This window comes from Saccoglossus kowalevskii, chromosome 2 (genome assembly GCF_978046115.1).
Source record: "Saccoglossus kowalevskii chromosome 2, keSacKowa6.1, whole genome shotgun sequence".
In the NCBI taxonomy this organism is placed as follows: domain Eukaryota; kingdom Metazoa; phylum Hemichordata; class Enteropneusta; family Harrimaniidae; genus Saccoglossus; species Saccoglossus kowalevskii.
The window spans coordinates 14,256,218-14,272,022 of NC_140642.1; the positions used below are offsets into that span (position 1 = coordinate 14,256,218).

The following is a 15,805-nucleotide window of genomic DNA, read 5'->3' on the forward strand; positions in this document are numbered from 1 at the left end:
ACGGTTTTATCATTTAGATAATGTGTTCTATGCTAAATTTTACATATTCACTGTGTTTTAATTTAATGCATTTTCCAGTCAGCGAAATAAGCAAAATTAAAACCCAGTGAATAATTAATCCTTTTACAGTACCTTGGTAGGTGCTAGGGGTGACTACATTCAGATTCATTCATTTTGTGATGATATCTGCAGATTTCTATGTTTTTGGTATGTACACTTTTAGCTAATCATACACATGATTCGATCATGTAAACCTCAACTACACTGTTAAAATTGCATCTATATAGGCACCTACTGATGGCAAACTGTACGTTGACACTACTGGGTCAGGCATTGGCAATCTTCAAGTTGAAGTCAGGTATAACTCCCAAGCCACCTATGCAGAAACATGTTCATTCAACATTACTGTAATAGCAGCAGAACCACGTCTGGGTCGCATTGATGAAGTACCAGTAGAACATGAAAATGAAAGGATTGATCTGGATGTAATAGATAGATCAAGAGTTGGTAGGGATGTTGATAGAGTGCAAAGAGCTGCAGCACGTCAAGATAATAGCGATTACATCATTCATATGACAGTTTCTGTCAGGTAATTTCAGATAATATGATTACTAAGACTCTAAGATGTACAATAAGATTACTAAGAGGATACTGTATTCAGTCACATTATGTGTTCATTGGTCATCACTCTACTGTTTTTGTGCATATTTCACAGATTCTTTGCTATAACCACATACTAGTATTATACACAACTCTTCCTAGAATGTTTTGTATTTTAATAGCTATTCCTATAGCTATTTAAGATAGAGATGCAGTTTATTTTGCAAATTTTGACAAACTAGCCTGGGTGTTAATTTATGCATAAACTTGAATTAGTGAAATTTGAGCTGCTGCCCAGCAAAATTGACAACTGGTAGACAGTTTTCAAGATCGCACATTTACATAAAAGTGCCTAAAAGTACATGTAGTGTAATCTAGTGTTATTTCTTTTTTTCAGATTCAATAAACCTGGAGGTACAGGAATGGCAATTGTTGATGTAGGACTATTCTCAGGATTTGAACCAATCAAAAAAGGGTTGGAAAAGGTAATCGTTTATCCTATCTATATAAAATTCAATTTTAATATTTGGTTTGTCTTCTTTGTTGAAAGAACAATTGAAGGAACTCCTCATTATTAAGACAAAAGAAATAATTGTGTTTTAATAATGGCTCTACTTGCCTACATTTTGGTTGACATCTCCTACCTCATGTTTATGCTGTGATAGCACTCATAATCTCGTTGTTCATCTGATTGCTGTGTATATTGAATGTTCAAAGGCATCCCAGCAACACTGTCTGGCTGATAATAGCTATGATTATTCATATTCTCGGCACAGTGCTTGAATCTCGCCTCTTGGTTATTTTATTTCTAATGAACCCAATGAGCTGCTGTATGATTCAGGGAACTGGAAGTTTCCTCCACATCTTCCGGCTACTGCTTTTATTCTGGTTTTTAAAGAACATTGACGAAAAATGAGGCATGAAAGATCAAGAAAATCAACGATGATAATAACGTTGGTGTTCGTTCACAGATGAAAAAAAAGTAGGGTCTATGACTAAATGCATGATTACATGTATAACCTGTAGTAGTCTGCGAGAAAAAAAATAAAATAAAATCCCTGCATGCCTACCCAACTTGTTGTTAGCCCATTACTGGTAATACAGAATATTTATTCCTCAGTCCAACTTTTTTGTTACTACATGTGTATTACCATAAGTTTTGAGTTTGACTATGGTGTGTGACTTGATTACACTTGATAAAACTTCAGGGCTGAATTTCCTAGTATCAGATTGATTACTGTAAAATCCTTTATTTTAGCTGGAATTAATTTTTGCTGAAAAGACATTTTGGGGCGTTTTGTATGGAATTTAATTTCTCTGATTTTTGATGAGTTGAATGTGATATATAGGATAAAAGGTATATTCATTGGATTTTATTTTCACTGAATCATTCCTCCAGTGAAAATAGCGAAAATTAATTCCAAGCAATAATAAAGTATTTTACAGTAAATTTTTTTTTTTTTTTGGTCCACATCATATGAGTGTTCATTAAGGATACTGTATATACGTTTTTTTGCTTTGAAACCAAAATATAGTATTTGGAAAATATATTATAATAGTTGTAATTATTAAATGGACTCAGTGTTTCATGTTTTTTAATCTTACTTTTCACATTAATGATGTTTCTGATTTTTTTATATACAGTTGACAAATGATGTAGTTTCTCCAGTCCAGAGATATGAAGTCAATAAAAGGTCCATTATATTTTACGTTGATGAGGTAATACATGTTTATTTTTTATTTTGTTATTGGATTGTATCATTCATAAGAGAATGGGTGATACACTGTATTTATGTATAAAAGAAGAAAAAGTTAGCTTTATTATCTCAGTCTATATTATTGTCACTGGTCTTATTTATTTCTTTGTAGATAACAGATCAGAATAATGTTGTTATAGAATTTGATATCAAGAGGGTATATAATGTGGGCCAAATTCAGCCTGTTGCCATCAAAGTGTATGACTATTATTCACCAGGTGAGTTTAGCTACTAATGTTTACTTTAAAGAAGTAGTCCATTCATATAAATAAAGTCTTGTGACAGGTGTACAGCTTCTGTATTACAACAAATATATAACTCTTCTAACATTTTCAAAAAAGTATATAAAAGTTAGGTAATTTGTGTAAAAAAATGAAGTTTATTTTGATGTGGAAGTATATATTTTAGCGACCCTATCACAGCATGTTTTGTCAATTTTATTCAAACTCAGTATGAGAAACGCATATGTTTTGTTTTGGGATTAAATTGATTTGAAATTTCCAACTAGCATCCATGCTGGTTTTAATTTTATGTGTCTATAATCATTTCTCAAACATTTTTTGACAGACATAATTTGTGTCAGCCAAACGTTGATGGATTTATGATTTTTCATAAGCATTATTTGTGATTTTGTTACTTTAAAAACCAAAACCACAAGTTTACAGTTAACCATGTACTAACACATAGTATGCCAGTGACCTTACTTATGATATGTATTCGATAATGAAGCATTAATTGACAGTCATGGAAATATTTACAGTGTACATATAAACTCAAACATTCATTAAATTTTAATCTTATATTATTTTCTCAGATACTCAATGCACCAAGTTCTATCATGCTGGTGAAGGAAGCGCATTGCTAAATACTCTCTGTGTTGGTGACCTTTGTGTGTGTGCTGAAGGTAGGGAGACCACAATACAATTCCTGTGTTGAACATGTTTGCCTCACCTTATTTTTAGCTCCGCTGTCATTGCAGATGACCCAGTGGAGCTGTTGGTATGGGTGTCTCTTCGGCGGCGTCCGACCCACGTGGAGTGAAGCAAATTTGGATTTTTAGTGAATATTTTTGTCATTATTGGTAAAAATGTTATTTTTGACAATTAGTCATAAACCGTAAGTCCAATTGCTTTCATATTTGCAGCAAGGATACGTGGGTTGGTCCTCTTTTAGATTTGTTAAATTTGTGTTAAAATATGCAAATTTGGATTTTTAGTGAATATTTTTGTCATTTTTGTTAAAAAATGTTATTTTCGACACCTAGACAGCGGATCTATTTCGACTGTCAGGTCATTGTATTACCATGGGCTAGTGGTGCCCAAACATGATTTGTACTCATCAAGGTGATAACATCACGCTCTTATTGATTATTATTATTATACATCTCGCTGTAATGCCATAAGTTACAGCGTGTCGTAATTTTGCGGTATTTTACAGGGTATTTTCATCCTAGGAAATGCGAATTCCAAATATGGAATAATTATGCGCGTAAGCGTCCTTCAATAATATAAACAAACATGGCTGCCACCAGGGTTTGACTAGATTCTACACAAAGAGGTTCAAGTTCTGTTCTCAACATTTGGGATTTCTGTATGTATCTTTGAAAGGGAAAAATGTATAATAATAATAATAATAATAAGGTTATTATGAGGATACCTCAAAGTATGCACTCAGACAGTACACCATCGCATTGACCTCCGCTGCTTGCCAGTCAATACTCCCTCTGTGCTGTCTTTGTGATCCTCGTAATAACCTCATATTATTGTATATGATAGAAAGAGAGATAAATATATGCATGTATCTCTATGTTACATGTATTATTTATTTTATAAACATTCCTCACTTTAATTTGTTATATATATATAACTATTTTAATTAGGGAAATGTGCAAAATGCTTGGATGAACCTGGTGTTAAGTTGGAGAAGAAAAATGAATTAGTAATAAAGGCTTGTCGTGACATGGACTATGGTTAGTTATTTTTATTATTTTATGTTTTTATTGTGCATTGTAATAACAAATCACTACTGTATTTGTTCGGTTAGAATTATATTTATAATTACCGGTAAAACACACTTAAACCAATAATTAAATTTATTGTTTACTAAATCATTGAAATATTTGACTTAGTTTGAACTATGATATGTCTCTTTATGTAAGTAATGCACTAATAATATAACGAGCATTGGCATAAACAACCACTCATAATTCAATCACATTGTGAATTTCTTTGTATAATTTCAAAATATAATAATTTACATTTCAGCATTTAAAGTACTTGTAGTGGATGTGAAGTCTGAAAATGGGTTTGATTTGATAACTGCTGTCATTGAGGTCCTTGCTAAACGAGGTACGTATCATTTGGTCACATTCTCACCAGATTTTCTGTAAAATGTACAATAAAACATTCCTTGGTTAGATTTTGTTCAAACATGGTGTATAGAACATTATGGAGTCTTGATGCTTGTCATTTTTAGTCCCCGTTCGGACGTAGTCCGAAAACGGGGACTTATGTTTTGCCCTGTGTGCGTCCGTGCGTGCGTGCGTGCGTCCGTGATCACCTGTATCTCGAACATGCATGGACCGATTAAGTTCAAACTGCACTCATACATCGCACATTATATGGGACATATGCACGTGCATTTTTTTCATGATCCGATTAATGATTGCCGAATAGCGGCCATTTTAAGGCCGAAAATGCATCAAAATCACACATTTTCACCATTCCGGACCTGGATCTCAGTTATGCATGGACGTATTTCGTTCAAATTTGGTACATACATTAAACATAATAGGACCTTGATGCACGTCATTTTTTTTGGGATCGGGTTTGAAATGGCCGACTGGCGGCCATTTTGTTTTAAAGAATTCAGTTCTGGATCCGTATCTGAGACATGCTTGGATTGATCGAGTTCAAACTTCACATACACAAGGTACATCATGTCACAAGTATGTATGTACATTTGTTTCATGATCTCATTAACGATAGCCAAATGGCGGCCGCTTTAAGGCCGAAAATGCATTGAAATCGCACATTTTCATCATTCCGGACGCGGATCTCAGTTATGCATGGATGGATTTCAGTCAATTTTGGTACATACATTAAACATAATAGGACCTTGATGCACGTTATTTTTTTTTTCGGATCAAGTTCGAAATGGACGACTGGCGGCCATTTTGTTTTAAAGAATTCAGTTCTGGATCCGTATTCGAGACATGTCTGGATTGATCAAGTTCAAACTTCACACACACATGGTACATCATGTCACAAATAGATATGTGCATTTGTTTCATGATCCGCTTAACAATAGCTGAATGATGGCCATTTTAAGGCCGAAAATGCATCAAAATCACGTATTTTCACAATTCCGGAACCAGATCTCAGTCATGCATGGATGGATTTAGTTCAGATTTAGTACAATGTGTTGTACATATGCAGGTGCATTTCGGTCATGATCTGCTTTGAATGTATATGTCACTTAAATATGAACGGAACAGGGACGTGTCATTGACAATGACTTGTATTTAATGACTGGTTAGTTTAAAAAATACTGTTTTAGAACCATATAGTCAACATGCTGGATTCTATTATATACCTGTGATTGTATAGACTCAATACAATGCCATAAGCAACCAAATCTAAGTGCTCTACCAATCTTTAATACAACAGGTCTGGATGAGGTATTACCTCATGAACAAAGACGTTTTTGGAAGAGTTCCAACTGTGCCTGTCCTAAAATGAGACCAGAAGGCCAGTACTTGGTTATGGGCAAAGATGGCTTACCATTTGTAGATGAGAATGGCAATGAAAGGTTCGTAAACTTGTCCTTAGATTACAGTTGTGTTGATATATTAAAAAATATGACTATTCATCTGCCACTGAAAACCATCTTCGCTAGCCAAGGTCTAAGTTTATTCGGCCAAGCCTCTAAACAGTCCTTGGCAGAACGACCATCAAATATGCGTATTCTAACAGCGCCCCCAGTAGTCAGTTGTGGCTAATCATTGTCTAATCAGTTTGCGTGTTACAAATCCCTCTTTGGTGTTTCATTTTAAACAAAATGGCGGCGCCCATGAATCGTGATACTTGTGATAATCGACGCAGTTTTGTGTGGAAAGGATGTCTTCATAGCGACAAAAACAGGAAGTAGAATTTTGTTTTATAATTTGAGGCGTATGTAGGGGTATACTTAAGTGCTGAGCACCCCATCCTTGACCAAGTGGTTCTTTCCTGAACACAGTCTGTTATGAGTCATATGATGCTTTCAGACCAGGTCATGTATAGCACATACCTCTACACATGCTGCCTTGCATGATGGGTGTTTCCCTCAAAGGCTAGGCCCACTGCCGAAACAGTGGATTGGTGTCAGGAAGGGCATCCGGCCAATTATCTCATGCTCCAAAAAACCTTAAATGGCAGTTACAACCAAGCATGGGCACCAGCCAACCCAAAGGCTGGGGTGGGCGGCACCGGCCTACCAGAAAAAGGATGGTGCAAACAATCATCCTGGGCCGCGCAGGCGTCGCTTGCATCATGACGGTGTGAAACCCGATAGGCAGTTCGGGGTGAGGGTAGGGAGTTGGAACGTGGGAAGTATGAGAGGGAAAGGAGTGGAGATATGTGAGGAACTGAGAAATAGGAGGGTGGATGTGTGTTGTGTCCAGGAGATGAGTTGGAGAGGGGAGGGGGCTAGGATGATGGGAGTTGAGGGAAGGAGGTATAAGTTGTGGTGGAAAGGAAATAATGATGAACTAGGGGGTGTAGGAGTCTTGGTAAAGGAAGAATTATGGGAGAAGGTGGTGGAGGTGAGAAGGAGAAATGATAGGGTGATGACAATTGTGATGGCTTTTGAGGAGGAGGTGATGAGGTTGATATGTGTCTATGCCCCGCAAAGAGGGTGACCCAAAGATTGGCAAGGGATTTTGCGTGTGGAAGATGTAAGAATGGAGTTGGAAGGGTAGTGGAACAGGAAGAAAAGTTGTGTGATGAGCTTGAATCAGTGAAGGAGTTTACATACCTGGGGGACAAGGTAAGTGTAGGTGGTGGGTGTGAGGCGGCTGTGACAGCTAGAGCAAGGTTGCTTGAGTGAAGTTTAGGGAATGTGGAGAGCTACTACATGTATATGGGAAGAGATTTCCCTTGGAGATGAAAAGAATAGTATATAAGAGTTGTGTGAGATCAGCATTGCTGTATGGGAGCGAGACATGGTGTTTGAGTGAAAATGAGCTGGGTATTTTAAGGAGGACAGAGAGAGCGATGGTGAGAGTGATGTGTGGGGTGAAGTTGATGGACAGAAAGTTAACTGAGGACTTGATGCAGATGTTGGGTTTGAAGGAAGCGGTAGATCGGTTGGCGAAGGCAAATGGGGTACGTTGGTATGGGCATGTGCTGAGGAGGGAGGATGGGTATGTATTAAGAAGAGCCCTTGATTTAGAGGTGAGTGGTCCAAGGAAAAGGGGAAGGCCAAAGAAGACGTGGAAGATGCAAGTGGAGGAGGAGAGTGGGAAGGTTGCGATGAGGATGAGGGATGCTTTAAATCGTGCAAAGTGGATGGAGGGGGTAAGAGCGATTGCCACTAGTTTAAGGTGAATCCGGCCACCCTCGTCTTCAGGGACCAAACCGGATTTAAAACTCTGGACTACCTACTACTAATACTAATTTGGTACGTCCAAGTTGATTGGGCGCCTTGTTTCGAGGCGCGCCCAATCAGATCTCACTGCTTAAGATACGCAATTAGCCTGTGTGAACCCACACGGTATCGTGTAGAGGCCTGTAGGTAGAAGACACAGGACCGTGCGATTTGGACAAAGCTGGAAACAATAGACAACTAGATGGTATTGCAAGACGGACAACATTTCAAAACTTTTTTTATTTGGATACAACTATAAATATGTGTGACAATACAGTTATTACTAGTGCATGTACAATGTGCATACATTTTAATAAAATTTTTTAATCATATACTCTAGGAAAACCTGCAAATCTGTTTATTTTATGATTACAATCTTTGCATATTTAATAAAATAATTGTTATAATAATTACATTTAAATGGAATATATAAATGCTAGTATAAATGATAGTACAAGCAAAAATGTTTAGCATAATCAAATTTTCTTGTTAACACTAGTATTAAACTCAGTAATACTAAGTTGATCACTGGCAAACCTAATATAGTTATACAGATTTTAAAGTTGTATTTTTGGTGATTTTTCAAAATCTTAATGTGTATATAATGTCTATAGAGAAACTGTACATCTTAACATCAATGTTGTTAAAAAAAGCTATAGGGCTATACCATTCAACAAAACAGTGAAGAATGTGCAGTCATGATTTCTAGCATTAACAAATTTAATTGATAGATTTTGTTGAACAAAATAACATTATGTTGACTTAGTGGGGGGGGGGGGGTCATAAATTAACAGCATGGATAACTTTTGATACACTTTTGTTTCTATGTTGCTGACTTATACATTACAACTACTTCTTAATTCCTTTGGATTTATAATCAGATTATCACTAGCAAACTTCCACACCCTGTGCCATGATCTCCTCAACGCCATTAGACAGTTACATATACAGGGAAAGCCATGTGTAGTTTAACTATCTTTAATGTTGCAACCATTTTAACTCTGATTTAGTGTTATGAGCAAGGTTATCATAATTTCACTATATTATAGCTGAAGATTCTGTTAATCTTCATGTACTTATTTTATTTATTTTGTCTTGTAGTTACAAATACATTATCGATGAGAGAAGCTATGTTGAAACATTCCCAACAGAAGAGCAGATGCAAAGAAACAAGTTTCGAAACAGAAACCGGACTCTACTGTCTACTATAAGAACTTTGAACACAATTGGTTGCCCTTCTTAGACCTGTTATCATTTTCATTGACAGCTACTGATTTTATGTATAAAATAAACTATGCCTTGAATAGAAAGAAAGCATAACTAATTTTTTATTTGTGTACCTTTCTTTATAAGAAAACAATTATTTACATTTGAACAGATGAAGGGCATGAGCATTATTGAGAGTTTTTATATGGTAATGTTCTTTTTGTAAGTAGTTACATGTAAAAAGCAGACATAAAATGATTGCACTTGTACTATGCTAAGCTCGATGTACACATGGATTTGTATTACTCTTCGTTAAACCATCAATTTTTGTTGCTGTCGTATTTCCGAGTGATATAAACATACCTATAGTTATTTATTAATTTTTCATCTAGTATCTGACTGAAGTGATGGATTAATCTGTGTCACCTTATTGTAGGTGGTCTACATTTTAGTACTGTCTCAGATCATTTGAAAGGAGGTACCCACTAATAACTATTATTGCTATAATCATCACTTTTCAATTCAAAATCAGAGATACATTTAGTGCTGTTAAACTGTTAAGATTCTTTCCATTGTACTTGTATCCCAAATCAATTTATGGAGCTTTACACAATTAGTATTTGGTATTAGATGATAATAAAATCTGACATGTAAAAATAAGCTGATATTTGTTCTTATTTAAGTCCAAATCAAATTAACTTTGCATTGACCTTGTTGATGAAGATTGGTGTATAGCCTGGTGGTTGATTTGAATTTCACTTTCTTTTTTTACCTTCTTATTCATGCAGTTTATGTAAAATCCCCAAAATACTGCATCACTGCTTTTCCATGTGAACAAAAATACAAGTGAAACAAGCCATGCATGGCACAGTCCCCGTTAGTTATCAAATTTAAGATTAATAGTTTTGTTTATAGTAATATAGCTGAAACATAAACATGTCAGGAATATGATTATGATGATTGTTTAACATTAAAGTCATTGACATTTGTATCTGATCATCAAACTAGTCTTGAGAGATATTGCTCTTGAACAGCATTAATTAAAACAAAATCATCCATTTTGAATACATTTCAATGAATATATAAAATTTGAACATAATCGGTCAAAGCATGTCAGAGATATGGCACTAGAGCTGCATTCATTAATACAAAATGGCCACCAGTCGACTATTTTACATCCAATCTGAAAAACAAAATGACGTGCATTAGGAACCCATAATGTCTAATGTACCAAGTTTGAACAAAATCTATCCATAAATGCTTGATATTTGATGATTTTTTAGCATAAAAATGGCCACCATTCGGCCATTTTGAATAGAAACGTCAAACCAATAAATCTGTATATCTATGACATGATTTATAATGAATATTTAAAATTTGAACATAATCAGTCAAAGCAAGTCGGAGATATAGCACTAGAACCACATTCATTAAAACAAAATGGCTGCCAGTCGGCCATTTTTAATCTTATCTGAAAAACAACATGATGTGCATCAAGGTCCTATAATGTCTAACGTATATACCAATTTTGAACAAAATCCATCTGTAAACAGCCGAAAAATGCTTGATTTTGATGATTTTAAGCACAAAAATGGCCGCCATTCGGCCATCTTGATTTAGATTGTGTAACAAATTGACGTCAATATGTATAATATCATGTGTGATGTATGTGTGAAGTTTGATTGGGATTGGTCCAGGCATTTCTAAGATACAGGTCCAGTCACACGCGTGTACGCACACACGGAGGTCAAAACATAAGTCCCCGTTTTGGGACTGCGTCCGAATGGGGATTAATAAAAAGAGTAACATGAGTTGGAAGGGTAGTGGAACAGGAAGAAAAGTTGTGTGATGAGCTTGAATCAGTGAAGGAGTTTACATACCTGGGGGACAAGGTAAGTGTGGGTGGTGGGTGTGAGGCGGCTGTGACAGCTAGAGCAAGGTTTGCTTGAGTGAAGTTTAGGGAATGTGGAGAGCTACTACATGTATATGGGAAGAGATTTCCCTTGGAGATGAAAGGAATAGTATATAAGAGTTGTGTGAGATCAGCATTGCTGTATGGAAGCGAGACATGGTGTTTGAGTGAAAATGAGCTGGGTATTATAAGGAGGACAGAGAGAGCGATGGTGAGAGTGATGTGTGGGGTGAAGTTGATGGACAGAAAGTTAACTGAGGACTTGATGCAGATGTTGGGTTTGAAGGAAGCGGTAGATCGGTTGGCGAAGGCAAATGGGGTACGTTGATATGGGCATGTGCTGAGGAGGGAGGATGGGTATGTATGAAGAAGAGCCCTTGATTTAGAGGTGAGTTGTCCAAGGAAAAGGGGAAGGCCAAAGAAGACGTGGAAGATGCAAGTGGAGGAGGAGAGTGGGAAGGTTGCGATGAGGATGAGGGATGCTTTAAATCGTGCAAAGTGGATGGAGGGGGTAAGAGCGATTGCCACTAGTTTAAGGTGAATCCGGCCACCCTCGTCTTCGGGGACCAAACCGGATTTAAAACTCTGGACTACCTACTACTAATACTAATTTGGTACGTCCAAGCTGATTGGGCGCCTTGTTTCGAGGCACGCCCAATCAGATCTCACTGCTTAAGATACGCAATTAGCCTGTGTGAACCCACACGGTATCGTGTAGAGGCCTGTAGGTTGAAGACACAGGACCGTGCGATTTGGACGAAGCTGGAAACAATAAACAACTAGATGGTATTGCAAGACGGACAACATTTCAAAACTTTTTTATTTGGATACAACTATAAATATGTGTGACAATACAGTTATTACTAGTGCATGTACAATGTGCATACATTTTAATAAAATTTTTTAATCATATACTCTAGGAAAACCTGCAAATCTGTTTATTTTATGATTACAATCTTTGCATATTTAATAAAATAATTGTTATAATAATTACATTTAAATGGAATATATAAATGCTAGTATAAATGATAGTACAAGCAAAAATGTTTAGCATAATCAAATTTTCTTGTTAACACTAGTATTAAACTCAGTAATACTAAGTTGATCACTGGCAAACCTAATATAGTTATACAGATTTTAAAGTTGTATTTTTGGTGATTTTTCAAAATCTTAATGTGTATATAATGTCTATAGAGAAACTGTACATCTTAACATCAATGTTGTTAAAAAAAGCTATAGGGCTATACCATTCAACAAAACAGCGAAGAATGTGCAGTCATGATTTCTAGCATTAACAAATTTAATTGAAAGATTTTGTTGAACAAAATAACATTATGTTGACTTAGTGGGGGGGGGGTGTCATAAATTAACAGCATGGATAACTTTTGATACACTTTTGTTTCTATGTTGCTGACTTATACATTACAACTACTTCTTAATTCCTTTGGATTTATAATCAGATTATCACTAGCAAACTTCCACACCCTGTGCCATGATCTCCTCAACGCCATTAGACAGTTACATATACAGGGAAAGCCATGTGTAGTTTAACTATCTTTAATGTTGCAACCATTTTAACTCTGATTTAGTGTTATGAGCAAGGTTATCATAATTTCACTATATTCTAGCTGAAGATTCTGTTAATCTTCATGTACTTATTTTATTTATTTTGTCTTGTAGTTACAAATACATTATCGATGAGAGAAGCTATGTTGAAACATTCCCAACAGAAGAGCAGATGCAAAGAAACAAGTTTCGAAACAGAAACCGGACTCTACTGTCTACTATAAGAACTTTGAACACAATTGGTTGCCCTTCTTAGACCTGTTATCATTTTCATTGACAGCTACTGATTTTATGTATAAAATAAACTATGCCTTGAATAGAAAGAAAGCATAACTAATTTTTTATTTGTGTACCTTTCTTTATAAGAAAACAATTATTTACATTTGAACAGATGAAGGGCATGAGCATTATTGAGAGTTTTTATATGGTAATGTTCTTTTTGTAAGTAGTTACATGTAAAAAGCAGACATAAAATGATTGCACTTGTACTATGCTAAGCTCGATGTACACATGGATTTGTATTACTCTTCGTTAAACCATCAATTTTTGTTGCTGTCGTATTTCCGAGTGATATAAACATACCTATAGTTATTTATTAATTTTTCATCTAGTATCTGACTGAAGTGATGGATTAATCTGTGTCACCTTATTGTAGGTGGTCTACATTTTAGTACTGTCTCAGATCATTTGAAAGGAGGTACCCACTAATAACTATTATTGCTATAATCATCACTTTTCAATTCAAAATCAGAGATACATTTAGTGCTGTTAAACTGTTAAGATTCTTTCCATTGTACTTGTATCCCAAATCAATTTATGGAGCTTTACACAATTAGTATTTGGTATTAGATGATAATAAAATCTGACATGTAAAAATAAGCTGATATTTGTTCTTATTTAAGTCCAAATCAAATTAACTTTGCATTGACCTTGTTGATGAAGATTGGTGTATAGCCTGGTGGTTGATTTGAATTTCACTTTCTTTTTTTACCTTCTTATTCATGCAGTTTATGTAAAATCCCCAAAATACTGCATCACTGCTTTTCCATGTGAACAAAAATACAAGTGAAACAAGCCATGCATGGCACAGTCCCCGTTAGTTATCAAATTTAAGATTAATAGTTTTGTTTATAGTAATATAGCTGAAACATAAACATGTCAGGAATATGATTATGATGATTGTTTAACATTAAAGTCATTGACATTTGTATCTGATCATCAAACTAGTCTTGAGAGATATTGCTCTTGAACAGCATTAATTAAAACAAAATCATCCATTTTGAATACATTTCAATGAATATATAAAATTTGAACATAATCGGTCAAAGCATGTCAGAGATATGGCACTAGAGCTGCATTCATTAATACAAAATGGCCACCAGTCGACTATTTTACATCCAATCTGAAAAACAAAATGACGTGCATTAGGAACCCATAATGTCTAATGTACCAAGTTTGAACAAAATCTATCCATAAATGCTTGATATTTGATGATTTTTTAGCATAAAAATGGCCACCATTCGGCCATTTTGAATAGAAACGTCAAACCAATAAATCTGTATATCTATGACATGATTTATAATGAATATTTAAAATTTGAACATAATCAGTCAAAGCAAGTCGGAGATATAGCACTAGAACCACATTCATTAAAACAAAATGGCTGCCAGTCGGCCATTTTTAATCTTATCTGAAAAACAACATGATGTGCATCAAGGTCCTATAATGTCTAACGTATATACCAATTTTGAACAAAATCCATCTGTAAACAGCCGAAAAATGCTTGATTTTGATGATTTTAAGCACAAAAATGGCCGCCATTCGGCCATCTTGATTTAGATTGTGTAACAAATTGACGTCAATATGTATAATATCATGTGTGATGTATGTGTGAAGTTTGATTGGGATTGGTCCAGGCATTTCTAAGATACAGGTCCAGTCACACGCGTGTACGCACACACGGAGGTCAAAACATAAGTCCCCGTTTTGGGACTGCGTCCGAATGGGGATTAATAAAAAGAGTAACATGAGTTGGAAGGGTAGTGGAACAGGAAGAAAAGTTGTGTGATGAGCTTGAATCAGTGAAGGAGTTTACATACCTGGGGGACAAGGTAAGTGTGGGTGGTGGGTGTGAGGCGGCTGTGACAGCTAGAGCAAGGTTTGCTTGAGTGAAGTTTAGGGAATGTGGAGAGCTACTACATGTATATGGGAAGAGATTTCCCTTGGAGATGAAAGGAATAGTATATAAGAGTTGTGTGAGATCAGCATTGCTGTATGGAAGCGAGACATGGTGTTTGAGTGAAAATGAGCTGGGTATTATAAGGAGGACAGAGAGAGCGATGGTGAGAGTGATGTGTGGGGTGAAGTTGATGGACAGAAAGTTAACTGAGGACTTGATGCAGATGTTGGGTTTGAAGGAAGCGGTAGATCGGTTGGCGAAGGCAAATGGGGTACGTTGATATGGGCATGTGCTGAGGAGGGAGGATGGGTATGTATGAAGAAGAGCCCTTGATTTAGAGGTGAGTTGTCCAAGGAAAAGGGGAAGGCCAAAGAAGACGTGGAAGATGCAAGTGGAGGAGGAGAGTGGGAAGGTTGCGATGAGGATGAGGGATGCTTTAAATCGTGCAAAGTGGATGGAGGGGGTAAGAGCGATTGCCACTAGTTTAAGGTGAATCCGGCCACCCTCGTCTTCGGGGACCAAACCGGATTTAAAACTCTGGACTACCTACTACTAATACTAATTTGGTACGTCCAAGCTGATTGGGCGCCTTGTTTCGAGGCACGCCCAATCAGATCTCACTGCTTAAGATACGCAATTAGCCTGTGTGAACCCACACGGTATCGTGTAGAGGCCTGTAGGTTGAAGACACAGGACCGTGCGATTTGGACGAAGCTGGAAACAATAAACAACTAGATGGTATTGCAAGACGGACAACATTTCAAAACTTTTTTATTTGGATACAACTATAAATATGTGTGACAATACAGTTATTACTAGTGCATGTACAATGTGCATACATTTTAATAAAATTTTTTAATCATATACTCTAGGAAAACCTGCAAATCTGTTTATTTTATGATTACAATCTTTGCATATTTAATAAAATAATTGTTATAATAATTACATTTAAATGGA

General features: G+C 36.0%; 1 protein-coding gene across 1 annotated transcript in view; it reads left to right on the forward strand.

Moving 5' to 3' along the window:
• LOC100373609 (complement C3-like) overlaps positions 1-9,851 on the forward strand; it is a 42,238-nt gene extending 32,387 nt beyond the window's left edge. The window contains exons 30-38 of the mRNA XM_085491816.1: positions 288-589; positions 998-1,085; positions 2,245-2,319; positions 2,470-2,575; positions 3,172-3,261; positions 4,237-4,326; positions 4,622-4,705; positions 6,026-6,167; positions 9,087-9,851. Coding sequence (XP_085347942.1) covers positions 288-589; positions 998-1,085; positions 2,245-2,319; positions 2,470-2,575; positions 3,172-3,261; positions 4,237-4,326; positions 4,622-4,705; positions 6,026-6,167; positions 9,087-9,228 — 1,119 coding nt within the window. The 3' untranslated portion in view covers positions 9,229-9,851. The remainder of the gene's footprint in view (positions 1-287; positions 590-997; positions 1,086-2,244; positions 2,320-2,469; positions 2,576-3,171; positions 3,262-4,236; positions 4,327-4,621; positions 4,706-6,025; positions 6,168-9,086) is intronic.
• The last annotated feature ends 5,954 nt before the right edge of the window (positions 9,852-15,805 follow it).